The sequence below is a fragment of the Scomber japonicus genome, chromosome 18 (genome assembly GCF_027409825.1).
Source record: "Scomber japonicus isolate fScoJap1 chromosome 18, fScoJap1.pri, whole genome shotgun sequence".
NCBI classification, from domain to species: Eukaryota; Metazoa; Chordata; class Actinopteri; order Scombriformes; family Scombridae; genus Scomber; species Scomber japonicus.
In genome coordinates this window covers 13,158,411-13,175,973 of record NC_070595.1, presented here as the reverse complement: position 1 = coordinate 13,175,973, position 17,563 = coordinate 13,158,411, and the positions used below count along the sequence as shown (strand labels likewise).

The 17,563-nt window shown below is 38.6% G+C and overlaps 2 protein-coding genes across 3 annotated transcripts; both read right to left on the bottom strand.

The window, feature by feature from the left end:
- Window positions 1-1,189: 1,189 nt before the first annotated feature.
- Window positions 1,190-7,188, bottom strand: atp6v0ca (ATPase H+ transporting V0 subunit ca). The gene is made up of 3 exons (XM_053338603.1): window positions 6,945-7,188; window positions 3,353-3,536; window positions 1,190-2,427 (listed from the first exon to the last, which is right to left on the bottom strand). Exons 1-3 carry the CDS (start codon window positions 7,021-7,023, stop codon window positions 2,223-2,225), a joined length of 468 nt encoding a protein of 155 aa, XP_053194578.1. The 5' UTR covers window positions 7,024-7,188; the 3' UTR covers window positions 1,190-2,222.
- Window positions 7,189-10,078: 2,890 nt separating this feature from the next.
- Window positions 10,079-15,899, bottom strand: ypel3 (yippee-like 3). 2 transcript variants are annotated; one of them, XM_053338604.1, is made up of 5 exons: window positions 15,564-15,899; window positions 14,180-14,298; window positions 12,552-12,595; window positions 11,750-11,858; window positions 10,079-11,572 (listed from the first exon to the last, which is right to left on the bottom strand). In XM_053338604.1, exons 2-5 carry the CDS (start codon window positions 14,294-14,296, stop codon window positions 11,483-11,485), a joined length of 360 nt encoding a protein of 119 aa, XP_053194579.1. In that variant the 5' UTR covers window positions 14,297-14,298; window positions 15,564-15,899; the 3' UTR covers window positions 10,079-11,482. The 2 variants fall into 2 exon arrangements, with proteins under 2 accessions (XP_053194579.1, XP_053194580.1); XM_053338605.1 differs by lacking the exon at window positions 15,564-15,899 and adding an exon at window positions 15,175-15,210.
- Window positions 15,900-17,563: the final 1,664 nt, after the last annotated feature.

Genomic DNA, 17,563 nt, shown 5'->3' with positions numbered 1-17,563 from the left:
TTTCCTTTGTGACATTGCCTGCTCCTTCCCCAGGTTACACCAAACATCTGTAGTAAAAATCTATATCTGTAGTCATGTATCCCCTAAGATATTAACTTACAGAGGTGGCTTGCTCTTGGGGTGTATTTTCAGCAACAAAGATGCTACTGAATCATCATAGACATATTATAGGACAACAGTGTGCCTCTACTACTCTACTCTATAGACTATGTAGACTGCAATATAGTGTAGAATGTTGCATTTATAGTATATAATTCAGAGAATATTATAGATCTAAGATGAAACTGACAAAAGGGTGTGACTGGGAGAAAAAAGGCACAGTTAGCCTACAAATTGGTAATTGCTACTTAGCACCACAGACATTGCCATGGATTTATCAATTCACAGCTCAGTCAGGCTATTGATATTTTTGAACTTGCACAACCCTCAGTCAGATAAAGGATAAACGATATAGGCAGACTAAACTAACAGTCAACTAAACAACCCTCTGCTGCAAGGGGATGGGGTCTGTTTATGTAATAAGACTAGAGAAATACATTTAGAAGATCCTACATAGCATATACCCCACTTATGTTTTTGTTTCACGTTTTGCAGATGTTGATGCTAACTGTACTTTCTGTACATCTAACTACAATATGGAGTGAAATTATTCATGTTTTTAGATGAGATCCAACCAAGCCAACTAGTAGAGATAATGCAAGTGAGAGTGGAAAACAATACTTTTATATTTCTCATCACTGCAAAAGAAAACATGAAAGGGCTCTAGAGAAATTTCTATCAATGAGAAACCCCCTGACTCAAATAGAAATCATTGTTTATAGGAAATGTTCTAAGTTAAACTGTTTAAGAATACCACTGGTATGATAGAGGCTGCTTATTTTCTCAGTCAGTCCTACAAAAATTCGTAAATTTACTTGAAAAGAAGTTAAAAACAGGAAGGTTTATAGTACATTTACATTGTTCTTACCTATTGTTGTCCGACTCCATTCTTCCACTTAAACTCAGTGACAGTGATCAATGTATTGCCCAGTTAGTGTGAACCACATGTCAAAATGTTGCACTTTAATTACACATTTGAATATCTGAATGTTGTTGCTACTCAGTTTACTCATGCTGTTATTATATAAAGAACTTCTTAAATCTCTCTATATTTTTTTCCTATCAGACATAATGAGCCCAACACTGGATGTTCTGGAGGAGGTTGAGTTTTATTTGGAAATCTGACAGGCATGGCTGAACAGTGAGCTCTCACCTTAAACAAAAAAAAAACAAAAAAACAAAAAAATCAAGACAGCAGCACTACTGGTTAACAATACTAGTGTTTGAGAATGTCATAGTAAACATAAATACATAAATACATAAATACACTTGCACGCATTATGCACTCAGGTCATTCACACACAGTCACACGCACACACACATACACACTGTCAACTCCATGTCAACATGTGGACATCCTCCATTAATAATCACACTACATCCAGAGGAATTCCAAGCACTTTGAACAATTACCCACAGTGCAATTAATCTAACTATACACAGATAATTTATATATTTTTTTATGTATATAGGGTATTCAATAAATAGTATTCCATTTAGACAGTTTCATCAAGTCAAAATCTTCATAGCTTTCCATAAATAGTGAAAAAAAAAAAAACATGTCTTGACGGCTCCTCGCCACGGTGATTCAAAAATGGTCCCCGAAAAGAACATGAAAAAAATAAATACTAATGTGCACGATTCTTCTGCGGTCTCAAACAAGAATGACAAAAAACACAAACGAAAAAACAAACAAACAAAAAGAAAAAAAAAAAAAACCCAAATATGAAAGGAGGGGGATTGGGCAGGGGGATAAACGTTGATACTCACACTCACAGCACAGACTGGTTACTACATTTACAAGGGGGTGGAGTGACTCTGGACCACTGTACAGGTTAAGATCAGACAACACATCAGGCAGACTGTCCACACATCATCCCACAACAACCAATACATCTTCATGCCCGTTCTGTACACACAGGACCTGACACAACTGGATGGCTTTAAACAATATGGATAGATCACATCTATTGAGGACAGAGCTGTCAAAGTCGACCGCCAACATGTTTCTGTTGCCATCCCATCCTGCCAGACCCGCGGGGTGTAATGGAAGTAGGTGAAAATCTCCTATTTGTTCTTGCTGCTTTGATGTGGAATGAATGAGATGATGTTGATGTGCACACTTATTTTGTGGATAGGATGAGGGCCACGATGAGGCCGTAAAGCCCCAGCACCTCAGCGAAGATGAGGATCAGGATCATGCCCACGAAAAGCCGGGGCTGCTGGGCGGTGCCTCTCACGCCGGCGTCGCCCACAATGCCGATGGCGAACCCAGCTGCCAGGCCGCTCAGGCCCACGCTCAGACCAGCACCGAGATGCAGGAAACTCCTATCGGAAGAAACAACAAAAACAAGAGAAAAGGTGTGAGTTTTTTACATTACATTCTGATGGTTGTGATCATTTAGGAGCATGAGAATCAGAACCAGGCCAGAAAAAGTCACTTCGGCAAAATCTTGTCGGCACTGTGACGTTGCCAGGAAAGTAGCGGACACCGCAGAGTGCACTGCATTAAGCAAGAGTCTTTAATATTAACAGTGAAGGGTTTAATGATTCAGATGCATGCAATATAATAGAGAAGTCCCTGATTTAAATGATTAGTTCCCCTTTCTCTCCCATGATTTCCAGATTTCAAATAAAAAGCCCAAGAAAATCTTAATTAAATATGAGCGATGAATCAAATGTGTAATTTAAGATTTACTCTAATGGTCTCCCAGAAGAAATTCAGTCCATCAAGGCATAATGTGAAAGATCACTGACAGAGCAAAACCCTCTTAGATTCACTTTGGTTCTATAGCCCACAGAGAGTCTGAGGTTCAGATGCTCTACTCTCACCAAATTCCTGCTTCAGCTGCAGCCAGCCAAATCCAAAACAAGTTCAGACAAGTTAATGGTTTACTACCTGCCCGGGAAAACAAGACAAGAATGGGACAACAAAAATGAAGTCAAACATTTAGTGAGTTGAGATGTTTTTGACCTGTGAATATTGGACATATATTCATCAGGAGAGCAGGATTTCTAGTGGTAAGAAACAGCTTCCAGTTGACATTGCTTTGTTTGAGTTAAAGAGGTTCAGGGTTACACTCAAGTGTGTAATTCAACTCAAAAGAGAAGTAAAACAGATATGAAATAATGTGTCTCTCAATTAACACAAATAACTTCAGCAGAAATAATATGCAAGTGTAAATATGACTTATATGACTGGTGTCGTGATCAACTACGGCACCAGCTGCGTGTTAGAAACGGTTCATCTTACTTGTAAAGGGAGACTCTCTCAGAAATGTTGTTTGCTATCAGCACAGCCACCACCAGCCCGTAGATGGCGATGATACCGGCCATGACCACAGGGATGATGGACTTCATGATGAGCTCTGGCCGCATCACAGACATGGCAGCGATGCCTGTGCCGCTCTTCGCTGTTCCATATGCTGCTCCTAATGCTGAGTGAGAGAGAAAGGAGAGTTCCTGTTAATTCAGCAGTTCAGTTCAGTCAGTGTTAAATCTTCATGAACGAATGAGCCCTGAGGGCAGAGAGGTTTCATTTTTTAACTCAAACTGGAAACATTACAGCTTCAAATGGTGCTGAGTGAGAATAGTTAGTTGCAGCTCATCAGACTATAGAGTCTTACTGCCTCATATAACCCTACCCCGTGAAATATTTTATTATCTAACTATTCTCATGACTCGTGCCACAGATGTTAACTTCTCCAGATGTTTCTCTCTCTGCTGCCACCTCAAGTTTTACTGCTTAATTAATGCTGCACATCACTGCAAATGTGTTCCAGTTAGTTTATTGTGTACCTTTGCAATCTAGAAGAATCTCTAGTAATACAGTAGTGCACTAATCCCATGTGAAGCTTAATGGGATCAGTTTTTGTTGACAAGGTGTCACAGACATGTCTATGAGGCTGTAGTTGTAATGTAATTCCCTATGACTGCACAGCTGTCACTACATAACCTGCATGTGTGTGGTTCAACTCCTGTGGTCATTCATCCACACACATCACCCATCATAGGATAATCAATGACTGATCACTATCTTGATCTTCAATATGAAAAGAAATTTAGGCAGTCTGTAGTGTTCAGCGCCTGCCTCTGATACCTGGAGAGCAGCAATCGGTGCAGGACAGTTACTGATCATCATACGTGACTCTGCTGGTCACAAGCAGCGAGCAGCTCTGAATGCAGGATGTTACCTGCTTATCATGAAGACCTGCTGAAAGCTAATTAATAAATAAATCACACAACACTGCTTCTATCTCTTCTCAATTGCTGTCCTGGGTGTGATGGAGCTTATGAGAAACTGTTAATGAGCAAAAAAACATTTTCACGACTTTGCACTGAACAGCACAATCCTGTCTATTTTAACAGTGGTTTGCTCATATTTTCTGCAGGTCTTTTTAAAATAGTATTAACTTGCATCAAGAGCCAATTCCACGCTGCCTGGTTTCCCACAGTGCCGTATATTTGCATCATATATATAATGAATAGAGGTGGACTTCATGTTTCTGTGCGATGAGTCTTCAGGCTTACACAGCTGTCAGCTATTGTATGCTTGATTGAGTTGCTATAGTGTTTATGAAGTGTCAGCTTTCCTATCCTCCTTCCTATACATTAACAGTGTTTTCTCTCCATGCAACGGTCACGCTCAAACATCTTGGAGCGACTCCATTAAACTGCTGCTGTGACAGTATAACAGCAGCTATGCAGAGTTTACTGGCATATGGGTTTAACATTTTACTGACTGGAAGCTTTGCAGCCCAAACTATACTCTTACATTAAGGTGTCACTCTATGTCTGTGCTGTAGAAAATAATGCTTAACTGCATCTGACTGACACATTGGCCACAGAAGTCATTAAGAAATTGCTGTACGGAGATGCCAAAGATGTGTTTTAAAGGATCCACATCAAAAATGCTTATGTTAAAAAATGGATATCAGCCAATTTTTATTTCTTTTTTTAATTTGGTTGCTTACGCTCTTTTAGTTCAATGCTGACTTTAAAACCAGGGACAGAGTGGAGCTGAATGTCAAGGCATTGTTCCAAAACTAATGACAATGTCATGCTTCCAGGCAGTGCTGTGTACATACAGATATAAAGAACATTTATTATTATTCCAGCCTGCTCCATATTGTTATTACATTACCTAAAATGAGAAACACATCAGCTCAAACAGACCAAAATGTACGCAGTATAGTCCTAACATGTAGTCGATGCTGAACAGATAACACACAACCTACCAAAGACGCAGCTCCAACATGGGCTGTAACAACGTATCATATCTTAACCTAAAATTGTGTGTCACAGAAAGACGGACAAACTCGAAAAATGTGTCACCTGATGTCATCATCAATTCAAGCCAACTCTTTTCTCCATTAAGGAGACTGTTGTCTTTATCTGCATAAAACTGACGTCACTGGATTGACTTAACTACCACAAAAGCTCTGTAAGATTATATTGTAAATTAAGTTTTGGGCAGGGCACTTTACCATTAGGAAAAGTGGGTAACTGCTCATGGCCCCAAAGAGCTATAATCTTATTATGATGCTTAGATATGAAAAATATTTAATTATGATACTCAACTAACTCATTGTATCCTGAAATAAGTTACAAAAGGTCCCCTAGCACTTAGAAATATGAAACTGTGCTTTCCTACATTTACCTCACAGATAAATGTTAGTGGCTATGTTGCAGATTCAGATTTTACTCACAAAATATAACAAATAAAAATACTGATGCATTATTTTTTATATAGCATTAAAGCATTAAACTGTCCAGTATTATTTATTAATGTCAAAATTAAAAGCTCCACTTTGAACAGCCATTAAGTAAATTTAAGTACACTGTGTTAATAATTCCTTTCATTCACTTTAAAGGTGCAGTGTGCAGGATTTTGCGGCATCTAGTGGTGAAGCTGCAAACTGCAACAAAACAAGAATTCTTATATTAAGGGGATTATACACTAATATGAACATACCTATTAATATTATATTACATTTCTACCAAGTTTATTTCACTAGATGACACTAAATTCACACATACTGCAGCTTTAAGTAAAAAAATATGAATACAGGACTTTTACTGCTACTGTGTGGTATTAATAGTTTAAGTTCTTCTACCACTGCCAATCCCAACATTCCCATTTAGGGATAAGGTGAGAAGTTTAGCAAGACGGTGTTAATCTGAGGCCCCCAAATCACTAAATCCGCCCCTGGCTTATATTGTCTCTGTGACAGACTGGGTGTATCCTCCATGCTAAACACAGACGGTTATGAATGAATGAATGAATGAACGGACGGATGGATGGATGGATTGGATTTTCCTTGTATATTCTTACATTGGCCACGATGCTGGTTCATTCTCAGCAAAAAAAGAAGAAAGAAATCGCATTTGTCTAATAATTCATTCAGATCTGGCCTCTGCTGCGCTGCAAAATAAACCCTCCTGACAGATTAGAGACTGGCCTCTGCCTTGTTGTTACCTCGGTGAGGGTCTGCGTCACCGACATGCAGCCACCAGAAAACAGCATGACAGCTGGATATGATAAAAAAATAAATAAAAAAAACAAAAAAAAAACCCACAGCTGGTGAGGAGCTATTAATGGTCAGCAGCGTGATGTCGGTGGAGACCTTCCCCACGCCTCTGACTCGCATCCCTGACAGGTGCGTGAGCCGTGACCGTCTCAGCTACAACCAACCACCGAGAGCTTAACGCTACAATATATATGACTTCATAAACATATAGGTATATTTATAGATACATAAAAATATGTTTATATATGTATAGCGGGGGAGGGACATAAATATGTATAATAATGATTAAGAAGATGAAGGAGCTGATGTAGTTACCGCTGAAGACCATGGCCGCAGAGGCTCCCATCACGGCGAAGAAAGGCGAGTACTCGGGGCTCTCCTCAGAAGAAGACATTCTCGCACTTTTCACGGGGAGATACAGCTACGAAGCAGGCTGTCTTAAGTGTGTCTTAAGTTTACCCTTTTCCCACCGTCAGCTATGGACAGGTTAAATCACCGAGCGAGGAGAAGCGATTACGTCCCTGCCTGTGAAGAGCACCGGTGGAGAAGGGGGGAAAATGGCGAAACGGAAAAAATCACGTGACCATCCATCTCGGAAGGATCCACCTGCGCGGACCCGGGGTTGCTCGATATGAACACACTTTAAATATCTAACCTCTGTTGTTTATTACACTGTGATAATCATTGTAGAAATAACTCTAATTTGATATTGATTTTTACCAGCTGTTATATATGACAGAGACCTGTAATATCCCAGTATATGATGAGATTAGTTTGTACTGTTTGTAATGTGGTACGATCTGCTGCAAGTGCACTGCCTGCAGTTGAAACGCTTGTAGTCACCACACGCTGGCGTATTAAATATTAGGTGCCAAATAGATATTTTTACAATAAACCACAAACACTTGCGCTTTCACGACATGCTAAAAATACATCTTCAAATAAATGGTATGATCTAGAGGCGACCAGATAACAGAGTCGTGTCAACATCCATCATACATGTCTCCATCCTGCTGTACAGGACAGTGTGTGCCTGATGTATGTTCTTACAATAGAATCATTTAAATCAACATTAGACACCCTCCAGCTGTCAGACAAACTAAGACAGGCCTGATTGTTTATCCTTGAAGCAAATTGTCACAGAGTAACCTTTGTCAAGGTGACACTGTGAAATGGAAATGGGTGTTTTTGATGTAAGCTAAAGGGACATTTCACCTCAACATTCACCTCATATTTTAGAGCATTGACTGCATGTAGTCCTGTGTGTGTGTGTGTGTGTGTGTGTGTGTGTGTGTAAGGGTGGGGGGTGAGGGGGTGTTAAAGTTTATTTACATTTTTACCAGATCATATTTTGTTCCTAATTGTGTATTTTCCCCACAGCATCCCTCAGGGAGTCTTGATAGTTATCACAGCTGGTTGCTATCCTAAGAGGAAGGAGGTATTTTGCTTAAGAACAACATGTCATGGTTTTTGTCTTGGCTTGCTTTTGAAGTTTTGTTAAAGTTTTTCCATACAGTCAAAACTACAGGGCAGTATCATCAGACTGAGAGACAAGAGCTCTGGGAAAATGCTTTTTCTTATTCATTATGAAACAGAATATTACACTAGAAAATTGTTTACTGGCAAGGCACCAAATTTTCCCCTGCTTTGCAATAACCAAACATAATAAATTCATGTAGGACTAAATTAGATGTAAATGGCAACATTGTAAAGGAAATAGTTATTCCACAAGAATTAAAATAGATTAAAATAAACTGAGATAATTAATAGATAAATAAATGGCAAAATGTGATTTCTTAGATACACAGTCTGTATACTGGAAATAGACAATATATGCATATCATTGATACTCACTACTAAATACTCATTTATATTCATTTTTTGGCAGGTTGAGTTTTTATCAGTCTTCAATCCCCAAATAAGACTTCTTCCCAGACTCAAGCTGTATTGACCACAATACTAATTACACTGATAATGTCATTCCAGTGACCTTCCAGCTCCAACACTTACATAAGGCTTATCAGGGTTTTTCATTAATTGTTTAAAATGGGTCCAAATTAAAGTTCTCAATTTCATTTTTTTCATAAGTTTCCCCCAGTTGTATGATCTAAAACTAAAATATCAAAACAGGATGACACTCGTTTCCCCAAACACTTACAATAATAATTAATACAATTCAGTATACTAGGTGGACAAAAGGAAGTGTGCCACGTAGAACAGCTGACATGCATGCAGCAACATATTACACAATCAATATCCTTCTTCTTTAAAGTTTCTCTCATTAACTCTTTCTTCCGATTTCCTCTTTAGCAAACTTCTTCAGCTGTCTCATGCAAATGTATTTTTTGTAGATTGAAAAGTGAAAGCAGAACAGACAGCTGAAAATGTTCTGCATACACATGACTGTCAGCAGTCTTTCCACCCTGTGTTATTTAAAAGAGGTATTAGTTATGGTCAGACCTCATTCATGTGACCCGCTCTGGCTCCAAGTAACCATCATTCCCCTTACTGTAAGAGAAGAATACGTATTATTTTCTATATGAGTTGTCACATTTCTGTAATCGTCATAATCACTACTTTATTGTTTGAATATAATGGCCTGTTGTGGAACACCTTTAGTGCACCACAAATCCTCAAGTTTCATTTTGAGAAGATACATAAAAGGGCTTTCTTTTGTTTTGCTGGCTGTGCTTTGAAAACATTTAACAAGTTGAATAAAAGTAATATTACAGCAAATAAATTAACAAATTACAGATTTTTTTTTCTACATTTGTCGTTTGTGCAAGGCAACAAATTTACTTGTTTTATAATCTGCAAATGAGAACCTTTACTCAGGAAATATATTTTACTGGACAGAACAGATTTGCAAAAACACCAACTATAACTAGTAGCTAATTCTGTATTTTACATGTCAGAATAATGTAACAATGTTAGAATAATAAATCTAAAAAGTATTTATATAACATTTTAGTTTATTACAAGCTCTGAGATACCTTCTGTTGTTTTATTTTGCATGACATGATTTGAACTATATTATTTGCAGCAGTCTAATATGACCTGCAGGGTATCTCACACATTTATAATTTCATTTATAAATGAAGTTTTGATATATTTTTAAGTACCAATATTCCTACAATCTAACAGTACCAACATTACCATCTGCTGGCTGACTTGCAGATCCACTCAGTTGGATTGTTATCTGCCTGTAAATGTGAGCTCTACAAATGTAAATAAATGTTTTCATCTTAAATTACAGTTGAAACTAATTGTGAACTTGAAAAGCTGATTTCAACAGTTTCATCACATTCACCAGCATTCCTCATTAAAAAAGGAAGTTAAAAAAATCATGTTGAAAGTAGCGATAACTAGATGTGCAAAAAGTCCTCTTTACTCAAGCCTCTCTACCCCCCCCCCCCCTCTATTTCTTAAGAAAAACAGCACTGCACATGTTACAGACACACTGTATTTTAATGAAAGATCAAGTTAAAATAATACACTTTTAATGAAAGAAGCAGACATTAAAAATCACCATAAATATGCTACATAATCCTAATCACAACTGAGTAAATGTATCTGTAAGGGCAGCTCAGTGTTAGGCTATACACAAACACATGGAGGATAGATCTCATCAGCATTAAGTAAAACTGTGCAGTGGAAACTCTAGATGTGAACCCCGGATTAATTTTTCTTACCACCGTCCAGTTTACAACTCCTCAGCACGCACGCACACACACATTTGTCTTTATATCCTTTTGAGGACTCATTGGCATTCCCCTAACCCCTTAGCCTAACCCTTAAACATCACAACTAAATGTCTAAACCCAACCCTTACCCTAAACTCAGTTCTAATGTTAAAACCTTAAAACCAAGACTTAACCCACTTGGTGCACTTTGAAGTTGTGAGGACCTGCCAAAATGTCCTCACAACGCTGGTTTTGAACAGAAATTGGTTCTCTAAAAGATAGAAAGACATACGCGTGCATACACACACACACACGCGCACACACACACGCACGCACACACACACAAAAAAATGTATACCTACAAAGAGAACTCACTCATAGTCCAGCTGTATGAATTCTTGCAGGATACCTTTGTGGGCTTTAAACATTACTAATTAAACACCCTGATTGCTTTTGGCAAAATACGAACAAAGTATTTTTGATCTGACAATAAAAACATCAATTTCATTGATAGATAATAAAAAAAACAAGTCCTCCCACTGCTCTAAGCATTCCCATACACTTGGATCATTGGAAATAATAAGAAATGGGTTATACTACTTTTCTTGGTTTGGGCCAGACACATCTAAGTGTGCACCTTAAACTCTAAAGGAAAACCCAAATACCTTGTGTAAGAATGTCATATTATCTGACTTGCACTGGCCTCACCACCACAGAGTGAGACTCTCTTGGTGGTCGCTGATATCACTCAAACACACGCTTAAAAATCCAACATGTACACACACACACACACACACACACACACACACACACACACACACACACACACACACACACACACACACACACACACACACACACAGAGTGGCCTGTGTGACTATGTCTCCCAGTCTTTCACACACAAACCCTGCACTCATTCACTCCATGTCCCAGCACAACTAGCAATTGGGATAGCAGTATCAGCAAATGTGTTGTCGTGGCTGCCGGAGACACATGAAGAACAGAAAAAGATAAGGCATCACATGCTATTCTTGGCAAAGCCGTACGAAGTGAAAGTGTGGCACAGCGATGGCTCGTACACAGGATGAGGAAGCTACACTGGAACCCTTGTAAAGTCGAAGGGGATGCAACTTTGAAAAAAAGTCATGAAGAAAGATGGAGATTTCCCTCTCAGTCCCAGCCATTGTCCTTTATCATGTGGGACAGCTCGATGATATACTTCCCTTCCTTGTACTTCTGACTCAGCTCAAAGGCCTGTTCCTGCAGGTGGGAAACACATCAGGGTTGTTAAAAGAAGATTTTGCTACATGACAGATGTATGTAGCACTGTGCTTCCTCTAACATTTCAAACTATGGTCTTTATTCCTGTATTCTGCAATAATATCAAAATGGGCGTAACTTTAAAATACCCAGCATGTCATGTGCAGGTGTACTTACATATTTCCAGCCCAGCGTGGTGTGGCAGTTTTCACAGTAGATATCGGCCACGGCGTGAAGTCCTGTGAGCAGCAGCCTCTCCTCCGCAGGACCACAGCCAACGTTCACCCTAAAACCAGACAACTGAACCATCAAACAACCACTCCTCTCTGATTAATGGGGGGGGGGGGGGGGGGGGGGCACAATGACAGTACAGATACTCCTTTTTACAAACACTACAAGATGAAACAGTCATGGGAAGAGCATTTCTCCAAACAATACAGTGTTTCAGAGTTTCACCTAAACTGATCAAGCTTTTAAATTGAATAGATGCTGATGAATTTAAGATTAAGTGCTGAACTAATCTTGACTGGGGGCCCTCAGATCTTACAGCGAGAGCCTGACCTACTAACCCAAGAGGAGCGCGACTAAAGTGAACTCACCCAACTTCAAGGTCCACTCTGTAGCTAATCAAATCATGTGTTGACAATGAGGCTTGTGCAAACATGTCTGATTCTAGGAATTTGTTTTCAGAGGGCGCCAGACTATTTCAGTGATGACATGCGGGGAAAACAATAAATTTATGAGTATATTTTTGTACCTACAACCTATCAAGACACTTAACTGGGCAACTAATCTTATCTGAAAAGTCTTGATATTACTGATTAATACTTCAGTAAGGCCTTTGGAAAGAGGTGATGGTAATTCTAACACTTAACTGCCTGAAAATCACTTTAGGATGATTGAATCCTGATCAACCTGAGAACCAGAGATAAGAATAGTCATGTAGTTGTGTGGTACAATTTTAAAACAAAATACTCACACAGAGTTGAAGAGGTAGGCCCGGCCCTGACTGCCTTGGAAAGACTAGGAGACATGGAGGAAAGAAAACAACCCTTGACATGTAGTTCACAAACACAACATGTTTATTTATTGACTGTGATTTTTCCAGCTTTACAAGATATTTCTAAAATGTAACATTGAGAAACCTCTTATTATATTGTTAATGTTATGTTCAAGTTTCAACATACTCCACATAATGATAGAAAATTGCCTTAGGTTAGGAGCTCACAAATGAAATACATAAGATTACATTAAAACACAAACAATTCCATATATAAATGAGAGCAAGTGTGGAAAGCTCCATTAAAAAGTAGTGACAGTCTTTGGCCTTGCTTAAAATGGACATTGCAGTGGGAATAAAAGAGTTGTTGTAAGGTCTCTTTTTGGCCAGAGGTGCTGCTGTCTTATGAGAGTAGCTGAACAGAGTGGTGAAGAGGATGTTAAGGGTCCTTAGTGATGGAGTCTGCCTTTCTTTTTACGGTGTGACTGTAGGTCTAAGAGTTAAGTTTAAGTGGTGCTGGTGACTTTAGTTGCATGCTTGATGATTCTCATGAGGTTTTTTTTTCTTGTTGTTTTTTTCTCTTTGAGGAAGTTCTACCACAATGCAATATAGAGTGTGAAGATGACTTGATGATGAGCGATATACTACTGTTAAAGTGTGAAGGACAGGTGGTGGTCCATCTCAGTGTCCAGGTACTTAACACTAGAACTGTGATTAGATATAATGTACCCCATACACAGTTTATGTTTAAACATTTTAAGTTACTAGGCAACGGCATCTGACAATAACATCAAGTCATAATTAAAGTATAACAAGAGCAAAAGAGAATGACTTGAAAAAAAACACACAGAGTAAAACTTATTTTTATTTAATTGATTATTCATTCAATTTGTTGCTATGTTACTGTTTACTGTTAATGGGCTATTTAGTTTAATCTGCCTGATGTCTTATCCTGTTTTTATGAATGAAACCAAAAGAGAAATACATATTTGTGTTATCATGTTATAAATTTAAAAAAAGCTTTAATATACCTCTAGTGTCTTCTCTCTCTGTCTGTTCTCTTAATTAACAATTAGGTGAAATTGTGTAGCTGTTTAGTTGCAACATTAAAAGAGCCGGTTGTCTATTATTATTATTATGGCTCATTATTATTTAGGCCAATTTGGTCATTTAAATAGCATGGGTTATATTATGTGATAAATGTTTTATAATAATATTACACCACCAAAATATGCAAATATATCGGTTTAGCACCCCTAAATACTAACAAAGTGATTAGTGTTCTTCAAAATATTTAGATTATGAAACAATAGGTGATGATTAATAAGACTTATTTCATGACTTCAGACATTCCTTTGTGAGGACAACTCCTAAATCCAATGACAGAGTGCATTTTTTAGTATAAGAAATTCAATAGCCAGTAAGCTCCTGCCGGTTTTAGGCACACAGCGACCTCTTTCAGTTCTAGTGTTTAAGATCTCAGATGTTTCATAACAGTCCAGTTTTCCCAGTCCCTCCCACTTTCTAATCAACATGAGAGCCATGTAGTGATGTCCGAGTCAACTGAAATGAAATTATCTACAACAAAAGGACAGCAGCATACTGACCTTGGAGATAAGATCGTCATGGTTGGCCAGATGGGCGCGGCAGTGCACACAGCTGTAGCGACGGTGGCATGAGTCCAGGTAAGCCTGGAACGTTTTGGCCTTTGTCAACTTCACCATGTCTGAGGAGAAAGACAGCAGGATGGTACATGAATGTTGTGCATGGTGTTAGAGATGGAGGTATACAGGCTGGGACTCCTGATACATGCACATCAAAACAGGTGACTGGCATGTTGTTCTCTTTTTTAAAATGTTGATATCTTTACTCCTATCAGCAAGGAAGTCAAGAACATCACACACCGACAGGGTTTACAACTTCTGACACATTTAATTGAAGCAATATGACACTATAACATTTCATCTGAAAGCTACCTGAGCTGACCTATCTTCATAAACTATAGTACTGTAACAATCAGGCCATTAACTGATCTGATAACAAGTTCCCGACAATCAATTTGTTTTTGTCAAATGATCTGCTTGTTAAAGTTTAACAAATCATTTGCTGCTTTTGTTTCCTTCGTTCCATGAACAGAATATAAAAACTAAGAAATGTTAAAAGAAAACGTTGAGCTCTCGGAACCATGTTATAGATCAAGTTGATTAAAGGGATAGAGACAAAACAAAGACAAAACTTAATATAGACAGTGTATAAGTAAGAGATTGAAAAGTTCAACTCATGAATGATTGCCATACAGTGTGCATTATGATAGTTTTTGACTTCCTAGATCTGATCTAATACCTCATAACTTTGACTTAAAAGTAGAAAACTTATAGACATAATTCACAATTTATCATGCTATTTAGTTTCCTTGACAGAAAATCGTTTCCATAGCATTAGAGAGATGAACGTGTGTTGCCAGCAGCACTTGAAAACAAACAGCCTAACTGTGCTGTAGTCATGCATTTATTCATATCTTTCTGTCACTATTGAGATACAGAATAAGACGCACTTAATAAAAGTAACATTTGACATATAACATTTATGTTCATAAACTGACTCGATAAGTTGAGTTACCCCCTGGCAGATTGGTTTATCGTGTAGCTTGCTTCCTGGTTCATAATAGCTTGACCAAACAATCCTCTCCTCTGCTCTCCTCGCTTCATTAGAGGAAACCAGTAACCCAAATTCAGGCCCTGCTGGCGACGTGTGCTGCACCGTTTCTATACTTTCCAACACTGGTGGTCACCGTCTGTCTGTCAGTCGCTACATAATGACACAAAAAACGGCTTGACACATCTGTCAGCTTGCAGGACGAGTCGGCCCCACTAGCTCTGACCTAGCTTTGCGTGCTTTTTTTTTTGTTGTTATTTTTTTACAGCACAGTCACAACATGCAGCAGCTAACAGCGGCTCAGATACGCAATGCAGGATTTTGTCTTGGTCTTACCTGATAATACCGAGGCTCTTCTACAGATAGTCTTCAAAGCATCCGATGAAAGCAGGTATGGTGGTCAGGTTTTAAGGTTTAGGACTCGGTGCAGTAGTCGACCACGCCACGCTGACGGCTCGGACAATAAAGACAGACAGCCTCCGGTTTGTGCTCCCGTGTTTCACCCGCGTTTCTCTCTCTCTCTCTGGGTTTTTTTTGGTTTTGCTTTTTTAACGTTAAACCACCTTTCAAAGTTTCCTCCACGGCACTTCGTTAAAACGGGAGCAGGAATGTGACAATGCTGGCAGGCTGACAGGATTGTGTGCGGCGGCCCCGGCGGGACTAAGATGTGGTTTGTTTATGAAAACACGCAGAGGAGGAAGTCCGAAACGCGTCAGTGAGCGCAAAACAAATGCCCCTCCACCAATCAGAGCCCCAGCAGTGACGTCGAGAATGTGGGTCAACCAATCCGTTTTAACTTCACATGAGCTCTTTGTGGCTATCTGTTAGGTTGCTGGTAGATGGTAGATGGTAGAGCAGCTCCATAAATGCACTTAATGGCTTATCATTTCCTGCTTGTGGGTTTTTGGGATACATTTCCCACTGTAAACTTGCTCCAAACTGAGACTGACTAAACTGAACAAGAATGTAAGGTTGTTGTGTGATTCAGGATTCAAGTTTCAATATCCTTGACAGGAAGGATAGGGGAGTTGCTTTGGTTTCTTAATGTATTTGAATGTCTGGCTTGAGGTTGTCTGCTTTCATCTTCAGGCTAAAAACCTACTTTTTTAGGATGACTTTTAATACCCAGTAGTATGACACTTTTATCTTATTTTATCTTATTCGATTTTGTTGTATTTTATTGCCTTCAGCTGTTATTTTATTGTTTTTACTTATTCCTCTCTTTATTTATTACCTGCTGTAAAGCACTTTGGTACACAGAAAGGACTGTTGTATAAGTAAAGTACATTTACATTTACATTCAGCTTATGTGCATGCAAGATTTTATAGACTCATTTAACTAGGGCTGCAAGAATTATTTGCCAACTACTTTGATAATAGATTCATCGTTTTGAGTCATTTTTCAAGAAAAACTGTCCAAATTCTCAGATTCCAGCTCAAATGTTGTTATCTTCTGGTTTATTGAGTTTTTTATGACAGTAACTAAACATCTCTGGGTTGTTGGCTGTTTGCCAGGGCAAAACAACATTTTAGTAACCAAACAACATTGAATAATTGAGAAAATAATCGTTAGTTGGAGTCCTGCATTCAACTGCTGTAATGCATTTTTTATGCACATATTTTAATGCACTCCACTTAATATCAATAAACATACAAGACATGCTGACATGACTTTGGTGTCCTATTAGCTTCCTTTCTCTGTTGATCCACTGGAAGCAGACCTTTGCTCTTTGCACCCATTGTATTAATGACTTCACTGATCCACTTATATTCCATTAACTCACTCGTCACATTGTAAGGCACTGCCAAGCAGGTCAGAAAAATACAGTCATTGTTTCACCAACAGACTGGTTGATTATTATCACGGCAGTGTTGCTGGACTTTGACCGTGGCCTGGGAAAACAAGGACACAGGTGAGGTCTACTGCACATGTAAACCCTCCATTTATATGCACATATATTGTAGATGAGATACCAAATTCAAAACAGATGCACAGCAAAGTCTAGATACTACATCAGTATGTGTATCCATGGAACCAATAGTCAGTATATTATCTTTTTGTGTTGTTTATCTTAATACCTCATAAATGCAAATAAAGCATACCTGTGAGTGAATTTTAGCTGATTTGTCAAATCCCACATATATACTCAAACTAATCATATAATGGCAGGAAATAGCATTAGACACAGTAAAAACAATGTCACATTTTCTCTCTTATCACCACATGTAGGTTATCAGGTCATGTGATCGAGCTGGTTAAATATTCACCATAGCAAAAGCTAGATTTGTTTTGAGAAAAATCAATGGCTGTTTCTTCTGGGCGGTGTCTAGAATGA